Source organism: Myotis davidii, unplaced genomic scaffold (assembly GCF_000327345.1).
Source record: "Myotis davidii unplaced genomic scaffold, ASM32734v1 scaffold112, whole genome shotgun sequence".
In the NCBI taxonomy this organism is placed as follows: domain Eukaryota; kingdom Metazoa; phylum Chordata; class Mammalia; order Chiroptera; family Vespertilionidae; genus Myotis; species Myotis davidii.
The window spans coordinates 2130147-2139624 of NW_006284838.1; the positions used below are offsets into that span (position 1 = coordinate 2130147).

Here is a 9478-nt window from a genome sequence, read left to right on the forward strand (position 1 = left end):
AAGAGTGAAGTTAGGGAAAAGTAATGGGTTCTCTTCCCAGCCTTACTCCTACATTATTAACAGAACTTAAAGCCTGTGGAAAAACAATAAATTTATCTTGACATTTCAACTTGTGAACTTCCCTGTAGCTCCCAGCCCTGCATCAGACAGCACAGCTACTCATGGCTATGGCTACTCATCGGCACGGAATGCCCGGTGGTGGACGTGGCCCAGCCCAGCGGGAGACCGCCTCAGAGGAGTCTGCAGGACCACTTGACAACCCCCTGAAATTCATCCGCGTAATTATCGGTACTAGTGAACTCAGCAATGGGCCAAGAATGCAGAGCTGTTTCTTTCATGTGATTCAGTCACATTTTGCAAATGAATGTTTTTCCCTTGTTCCTTGGATCATTCCTGGCTTTATTCCTAGATATGTGTCCAGTTTGCAAACTCTAAGAACCATGAATAATTTGTGTCACTTAATTCTAGTCAATGCCTCCAGACTCTTTGAGTTCGTTTGACAAAACAATGGTGGATCTGGTTTAATTTATAGCTGTTTTTATTGACTGCAGAGAGGAAGGGAGAGGGAGATAGAAACATGAAGAGAATCATTGATTGGCTGCCTCCTGCACACCCCCTACTGGGGATCGAGCCTGCAACCCAGGCATGTGCCCTTGACCAGAATCTAACCCGGGACCCTTCAGTCCGAAGGCCAACTCTCCATCCACTGAGCCAAACCAGCTAGGGCTACAGCTTTTTTTTTTTTTAGCAGCATATAAAAATAGTTGTCTTTCTAGCTATGATGTCTTAGATTTTATGAAACATAAAGGACCCAACTCCCAGGTCCCTAGGGGGAGAGTTAAAAGAAGGCACTGAAAGGACCCAGGAAGGCCCCACGCGAGGTGTTCCACCTCGCTCTGCCTGCTGCCTGCCCCTTCCTCCTTAGCATCCAGAACTCGGCCCCTCTTGGGGAACTCCCTGGGGCTCCTCCTCCCAAAGTCTTCCGCTGGACGCTGGACGAGGTCACGCTTTCCATTCTCTCCTGGAGACAGAATGCTCAGAGCTGACAAGTAAAGGCTCCGAGAAAGGCTAATCTCTCACCATCGCCAAAACAGCTGCACCCTCCTCCCTGGGGATACCCACGCCTGCCAGGCACTGGGGAGATTCTGTTAGTGGTCTCCCCAAGCCCCCCCCCCACCCCTGCCCCCAGGTACTGTCCTAGAAGCACTGCCGTACCCAGGAAAGGGGTCTGAGCAACAGCTCCAGAAATCTGGGCACCCCCACCCCTGACACCCCAGTGTTCATTGGCAACTTGGTGATCCAAGTGCATTTACTAGAAAACTGTTGGAACCAACAGAAAATTTCATGCAGGAGCTTGAAGAAAATCAGCATGCCGAAATCCCCACACCACGTCTGGCACGGGGTGGGCGGAAGACAGCTTCACGCCTGGGTTTCTCTTGGTGGTGAATGACTTCTACTTGATGCACTGAAAATCCTAACAGGGAGGGGGTGCTGGGGGGTTGGCCAAATCCCTGGTGCAGCATCACTTTCCGCTCAGAGGGAAAAAATGCAGGAAGCAATGAACCCAATGCAGAGTTAATGTCCAAATAATTACGGATTTTAACAAATCTTGAAAGATGATATAAATAAACAAAATCTATTTAAAATCCTTGATTAGCCTGGCCGGCGTGGCTCAATGGTTGAGCATTGACCTATAAACCAGGAGGTCATGGTTCAATTCCAGGTCAGGGCCCATGCCCAGGGTTCCGGCCTCGATCCCCTGTGGGGGACGCATTCAATCAATGATTCTCTCTCATTATTGATGTTTCTATCTCTTTCTCCCTCTTCCTTCCTCTCTGAAGTCAATAAAACTATTTTTAAAAAATCCTTGATTATACCAACAAAAGAATGGAGAAGAATTGAAAAATACCTTTATCCTTTTCATCCATAGTAAATTTTGTTTCAATCTTGATAACTATGGAGAAAATAAATTTGAGTGCCTTTCTTTAAAAAAATTGTAAAATAGCATATGCCATACATTTTCCAATAGATTCTCCTAAAAACAGAACAGGGACAAAAGGCGGAGAGAAAGAAAGGATTTAGGCAATATACACTAAGCAGATGCAAAGACGAAAGGCAGGACTCATGGAACTAAAATCTAAGTCAAAATCCTAGAACAAGAAATGAAAATGAAATGAGTTAGAAGTATGAGGGGAGAGGTGACAGAATGCCCATTACTTGCATATTACAGGTTGTGTTTTGGCTTCTACAATAGATCCCCATACACGTGCGTATTGTGATTGTTATTCTTTCACTGAAGATTTTCAAGGTCCAGGGAGGAGTCACACAGCACAGCACCCAGTCTTTCACTCAAGAAGAGATCGGTAACGCCTGTCCCTCCAACTGAGCCCCAATGACATACGAGGCTACAAGGGTCTTAGCAGCTCCTCACCCGCCTGCCCACACACCCACCAAAGCCCTAGCTGTGTTCACAGTCCGGATAGAAACAATGCAAGCAACACCCATGGTCTCATGGTACTTTCAGGCTCATGGAGGAGACTGGCCTCAACTGAGTGAACAGATTCAGTAGCGGGAAGAGGCAGGAGAGAGAGAGAGAGGAGAAGGAAGGGAGGGGAAAGAGGGGGGAAAGGAGGAATCTATAGAGACAGAAAGGAGTCAGTGGTGCCAGGGCCTGAGGGGAGGAGGGGATGGGGAGTGACTGATTCATGGATGCAGACATTGTTCTGGAACAAGGTGGAGGTGGTGGTTACACAAAGTTTTGAACATACTAACTATCACTGGATTGCACAGCCTTTCATGGTTAAAATGGTACATTGTATGTGGTGTGGATTGTAGCACAATTTTTTTTTGTTTAAAAAGGATATTCTTTTATTAAAAAGTATCTGCTGTTGAGTTAGGATCAGGCAGATTAGGGTAAGGGCATATCAGGGAAGGAAGACAGCAGATCAAGAGGATGGTCAGGATGTGAGCAAGATGGGCAGAATGTACCAGACAACTGTAGGGCTGCCCTTCCCACCCCTTCACCCAACCCAAGAGCAGGAGCTAAAAGCAGGAAGGCGAGGGCAAGAGGAGATTGGCTGGTGATAAGGAAGGAAATTTTCGAAAGAGCCAATAGAAGACAAGTGCAGGAAATAGAAACCCCTAGACTGGTAAGCTTCTGTGGCAACCCTTTTTGGGAGGGACCCTCTCACATGGCGAGAGCCTTGTTACTTTCGCTTTAATAAATTTCTCTCCCTTTTGTTTATCCCTCCCTTGTCCATGAATTCATTCCACAATTTCTCGAGACAATGAACCCAACAGCTTAAAATCGCATCTCACTGTGAAGAAAACTGGGCAGAGTGCCGTGAAAAGAGATCGGGATGGGGCGCATTGGGAAGGGAGTCAGTGAAAAGCTCACCATGTAATGAGAAATGAATGCTGAGGGAACTGGCCTCAGAGGGCTTGGGAAAGAGGGAACCCAATGGGTGGAAATGGGTTGGAGAGTGGGCAGAGGCCAGTGAAAGGCATTTGCATTTTCTTTACCACTGAGGAAGGAAGTGCGTGAGCTAATTAGCATGCTGAAAGGGCACTGGGAGAAAGGGTCGTATAGCATCAGTGTGAGAACCACGCTGCGTTAGGGAGGTCTGCAGCCAAGTACAGTCAGGACTTCCACGCTGGGAAAGGGAACGCACTGAGGCTGAGGGCTCAGGCCCCAGGGAAGGTTGCCATGGTTACTGAATGAAAGCAGCTACACAGCTAGGACTGTGTCCCACGGCTTCGTTAGGGCACGGACCAGGCCCACATGAGGCACCAAAACCTGGGCAGGTATGCAGCAGGAGCGACTTAATGCTTCGACACAGAGAGGATGCTGAGGAGGTGTCTCCCTCAGGCCCAGTCAGGGCTGCTTCTGGGAGCCGCACAGGCTGAGCCAGCAGGGAGAGGGGGTGCTAGGAGGGAGGAAGCCAGGAGGGAGAGGGGGCGCTAGGAGGGAGGAAGCCACCTCTTGACCCCAGCTGTGGGGAACAGAGGCAGTGGGCTGGGACCCAGCTGCACTGAGAGTGCTCCAGAGGCTGGAGCAAGGGCCAGGCCAGGGGCCAGCATGGAGGCACGTGGAGCTGCTAACACGGGGGTGGCTGTGTGAGCAAGAAGCACAGAGGACATAAGCCAGCAGCTCCCTGTGTGCAGGCCTGAGTCGCAGTGTGGCTGTGGTCAGCACGCTAAAGGAGGAAGCGGGAAAGCGGGTGGGAAAGGTGTCTGGTCCCAGGCAAAGGAGGGACGGATAGGGAGGTGGTCACCGAGCAACCGACCTAACACTGACAGAAACTGCCAATCATGGAAGAACTGACAGGCTGGAGATGGGAGGGATGAGGAGGGGAGAGAGGGGAGGAGCTTTCTCAGTCACGACAGCGGTTCGAACACACAGGACACCGAGTCCTGTGTCCCAGGCAACACCGGCTCAGCCCCAGGACACGGGGATAGCTGAGCAAGCAGAGGGGCTGGAGCTTGTGAAGGCTGCCGCCCCTGACAGGGGTGTGGGTTCCTGTGCGGGTGAGAGAGCACAGGAGGGGAAGAGGTGGCCAAGGTTGTGACCAGGCTGAGGCCTGGCTGAAATCCAGCAGGAACGCAATGTGGCTGCCTTCCCGCCTCAGCCTAACCACACTGGTTCCTGTGGGACATCAAATGGTGTCGGGAATGTGGCAAAGCAGCAAATGTGACGGCAGGAGAGAGAGCGCCTACGCTGAGATGACTGTCTTCCACAGCGTGTAGGACGCCCGAAGATCCTCACCAAATATAAAGCGAAAAGAAGAGACAGGCTGTGTCATCAGGGGAGTGATGCTTCCCGTCATAACTGTCACCTTTCACCCCAGCGATGTCTGTGCGGCCCCCAATGTGCGCCCCAGGATCAGTTCTGTGACCTGGCACGGTCTGCATCACCAGTGTTTGCTCCTACCCTCTCCTGGCTCCACTGGAGAGCAGACACCACAGCGACAGGTGTGCCTGGCCCCACCCGGCCCTCAGCACCTGAGCCCTAGAAACAGCCAGTAAGGCCTGCTAGGAGCTGGGAAATGTCCCCAGAAAAGAGAGGGTGGGGTGGAGGCCTTAGGGGACAAGTCGCACTGGGGCCAATGGACAGGAGGAGGTGAAGCGTCCTTCCAGGTTTACCAGACTAAGCTGTGCACACAGCCCAACAGGGCACAGCAGATGCGACCTTCAGACAAACGTGGTGGAGGGAGTGCCTACAAAGGTAAGGCAGAGGGAAAGGTCCAGCCCACGGGGCCTGTCCCCACGCACTCCCACCCTGAGCCACCATGTGGCTGCTTTGCACCAAGCCTTGCTCCCGGCTGTGTCTCCTGGGATCTGCAAAGCTCTGTCCAGTTGACCAAAGTCAGCACTTAGTTATGTTGGATAAGAGAGTGAATGAAAAAAATGAATGAGTGCACGGATGATCTGTTGAACTTGAGTCATAATTCAAAAGTGAATGAAGAGAAAAACATCAGTAACTGCACCCACAGTCAAAGTCAGGGGATATGTGTCCCAACTCCATTTCTTAGTGTCTACATGATGGACATCTGTGAGCCATGGCTTCATTGAAACGGGGTCCCCGGCCTATGGGAGTGTTCCGTGGGGGCAGGCCCCCGGTAAACGTGAAGTTCACTGAGGAGGTGAGAGGTTGCTGAAACTTGCGTCAGGACCCGAGGACAGGAAGCAGGAAGCAGGAAGCAGGCACTGTGCCTCCTGGACTGGCAGCAGGAAGCTGTGCGGCCTTTGGGGCACAGCTGGCCCCAGAGCTTCCCCTTATCTGCCCCGACAGCTCCACAGGCAGGACCAAAGCAAAGAGCGGAGATCTGAATGGGATCCTGACCTGGAACACACACATTCCTCTGTGTTTTCTCCTCTTTTTCCGTTCTTTATAAATCAGAAAATTAATTACCCGGAAAAGAGTCATCTGCACCAGAAACCCAAATGAGTTTAATGTATAATTTATACACGAGAATGTAGATGTCAGCGTGTGACAAATCGCCGTAAAAATATTTTTGCAGTTAATTTTCAGGCATCTGTCTTCTTCCCCAAGGAGTCACTGCACAGCCGATGTGAGGCCCCAGGGCCAGGCCGGGTGGGGCTAGCGATGCAGCTGCCAGCACAGCCCGGCCATCGGCCCAGCCTTGGCACCAGCCATGCACAGCCAAGTCACAGCTCTGCACCCAGGGTCCTGCTGCATCTTGTGCAGAACGAGGACTTAACGTCCTGTGCTGGACCAGGGATGGAAGATAATGGACTAAGGCCTCCCACTCTTTGGGTCCCCGGGGGAGCCAAGCAAGCAGATGACGAATGCCAATGACAGTGTGGCAAGTGTAGGGCGGTGGGTCCCCATGCCAAGCCGCTGCAGAGGAGTAAGTACTTCCCTGTGCCAGGAGCACCCCCAAAAGATTCCAGGGGAGGGGACCAGTCCTGAAGGAGTTTGTCAAGAGGATGAAGGCAGGGGGACATTCCAATAGGAAGAACTACTCGTGCAAAGACAGAGGCTGGAGCGAGCTGCCCGGGTGGTGCGAGGGTGGCCTGTGGCACACGGCAGGGACTGTCCAGTGAGCCCGGGGTAGAGAGCAAGGAACCAAGTGCCCACGGGGCCAGCATGCCCAGCACAGACACAGGACTTCATCCTGATTGAAAACTTTAAACAGATCAAGTCTGCACTTCACTCCGGAGAACAAATGGAGGCCATTTTAGGCTGGTGGGGAGAACAGGGAAGAGGAATGAATGGTGCTGCGCACGCTGTGGTCAGCATGCACGGAGGGCCACCCCCAGATCCCGCCTAGCAGCCGCCGGCCTCGGGGTGCCTCCCTTCACACGGGCACCGTCCCTGGGCTTGACCGCACATGACAGCAGCAAACACCTGAAATGTGGGCCGGGCCCTGCCTGCTGTTTGCAGTTGCTGCTGCCGTTTGGGGCTGGGACTCTGCAGGACGTTCCCCGGTACCCCCTCCAGATGCCCATGGAGGACCCTCTCACACGAGGGCAGGGCAGAGGGTACCAGTGCCCAGAGCTGGCCTCGCCCAGAACCAGTGTGCCTTCGACACGAGAAAGGGAGCAACTGCACAGCTTGGTTGCACCAGCACCTTTGCCAGGCAGTCACCAACAGTGTCGAAGACCATCTGAGGTCCCGACCTGTGCCCTCCCAGGACCTGAGCTCCCACAAGACAGAGCACGTCCCATTCCCCAGCACCACCACGTCCCTGGGCAGCCCCTCTGCCGCCCTGGGGCCCTGCCGACCTGGACAAAAAACCAAGGCCCGTGCTCCTGGGACCAGACGCTCACAGAACAAGGGTTTCAAGCTCCAACCTGGCAATCCGCCAGTGCCCGCCTTAAAGCAGAACCTAGCCTGGCATCAATAAGGAGCCCCTCAGTAATGCCCTGGCACATACCTCGCTTGACCTTCGGGGGCCTGAGGCCCTCCGCCTGGGCCAGGGCCTCCCAGGCCTCGCGCTCCCGCCAGCGCCGCAGCTGCTCCTCGCGCATCTTGTAGAAGAGGATGTGCTTCTGCACGTCGCTGAGCTCGGCCAGGAGCTCGGGGTCGATGTACATGTCGTGCAGGATCTGCTGCAGCATGTTGCCACCCGGTGCCCACACCAGCAAAGCCCGGACGGCCGGGCACCCCGGGCTGCTCCTCACCCGGCTCCTCACTCCAGGGCCTCCCCAAGAGCCCCTTCTCTGAGCAGCATGTCACTGCCTCAGCTCCCAGCAAGCAGCAAACTCATCTCCTCTGCCCGGACAGCAACGGGCCTGGCCAGCCAGGCAGCAGGAAGCCGAGAGGCGGCTGGGTCCCTAAGGGGAGGCAGGTACCGGGAACAATCTAGTCCTGCTGGGTCTCCAAGCGCCGCATCGCAGCAGCGCCTTGCCGGCTGGCCTGGGGTTCAGGGCAATGGGAGGGTCAAAGCTCCAGCTCCCGGGACAGCGCCAGGCACAGCCCTGCCGGGGCCACGGGTGTCGAGTGATCTGTTAGTGGAAGGTAACGATGACACCAGCTGTATCGATGACACTGCCCCGGCCAGCCAGGAACCGATCTCTCCTCCGCAGGTAAGAGGAGGAGGCGGAGGCGACTTTGCCTACTAATTCCACGTCTTTAGAGCCAATTTCAAACAGGCCAGAGCAGCCAGCCAGCAGCCTCTGGGCTCCCCAGCCTTCCCGCCAGGGCTCCACATTTCCGACCTTCTCCAGGACATCTGGCATCCTGAGGTAATGCATTTACACTCTGCATGAGGGGAGGGGAGAGCTTCCTCTGTGTTAGAGCCAAGAAAGAAAACAACATGGAAGCAGGAGGGACCACGGAAGGGGCTTCTCCGTGGAGTTCAAGGACAGACGGAGGCAGACAGCCTCTCCCTTTCCCGACAGTGAGCTTCTGAGCTGGGCATGGGCTGACAGGTGAACCCGCAGTTTTGGCGGCTGTCACTGATCTTTCTGTTTGTTGCAGGTGTCTGAAGGTGACCAAAAAGTACGGAACTGCGCGTCCGGGAGCCCGGAATCTGGCGCACCCGGACAGAGCAGATGTCGCCAGCTGTCAGGTGGGCAGGAGGCACTGTTGCTGAGACGGGACCGCCTAACAGGTGCTCAGAGCTGCTCACAGCTGCCCTCGTATTCCCATAGGAAGCTGGGGTGCAGGGTCGGTGACTTGCCTATGGCTACCCAATCAATGAGCTGCCACATTGGGACCCCAACCAGATTTCAAATTTAACACCCACTGGCAACTATGACTGTTTTGATGGTTTAAAAAATGTAACGCAAGGAGGAGAAAATGAACAGGACTCGGCACTGTGGCCCGGTGGCATCGGTGATCTTCGTGTCCCTTTCGTCCCTGTGAGGACGGAGGTGGATCAGGCACCCAAGAGTGATGGACCACAGGGAACAGGAAGAAGAATTAAGGGGGTTCAGATGAGCTTCATGCCACAGCATCACAACGAAGCGTGGAGGCCAGGCTGCCCTCCCGAGGTCTAGCGGGCTTGTCCCCGTATGACCCAGACCTTGGAGCTCCCACACAGAGGCTCCTGCACACAGCGCCGGCCCTGGGCCCTGGCCCGCGCCCTCTCCTCTGTCCTCCCACCTCCAAGTGCTGGCCTCCGAGGTTCTCGCACCCAGAACCTCCTCCAGCCTCTCCTGCCTCCTACACACGCTTCTCCTTCCTACGAGAGCTGTGGCGGGTGGGGCCGGAGCCCAAAGACTAGAAGGGGAGAGAGGACGCGCAGAAAGCGCTGGCTGCCGCCTCCCTTTTCCTGGGTCCCCCGGGCCCTGCACGAAGAGGGCGCAGAGAGCACCGGCAGGCCGCTTGCGGGCGGAGGTCCCGGTGAGCGCGGAGGGGGATGGTGTCACTCTTGCGGCGGTGACCCCGTTCGGAGAAGGTGGGCAGTGGTCAGACGGGAAGCACCCCGTTTTGTGCCGCGGGGGCGGGGTGCTGCCTGGCAATCCCAGGTCAGTGGGGCAGGAGGCCAGGGCATGGAGGGCAGCGGGG

The 9478-nt window shown here is 54.9% G+C and overlaps 1 protein-coding gene across 1 annotated transcript in view; it reads right to left on the reverse strand.

The window, feature by feature from the left end:
* The window catches only part of SH2D4B (SH2 domain containing 4B), a 69809-nt gene extending 61672 nt beyond the window's left edge, over nt 1-8137 (reverse strand). The window contains exon 1 of the mRNA XM_015557799.1: nt 7401-8137. Within this exon, the coding sequence (XP_015413285.1) occupies nt 7401-7584 (184 nt within the window). The 5' untranslated portion in view covers nt 7585-8137. The remainder of the gene's footprint in view (nt 1-7400) is intronic.
* Between the last annotated feature and the right edge of the window lie 1341 nt (nt 8138-9478).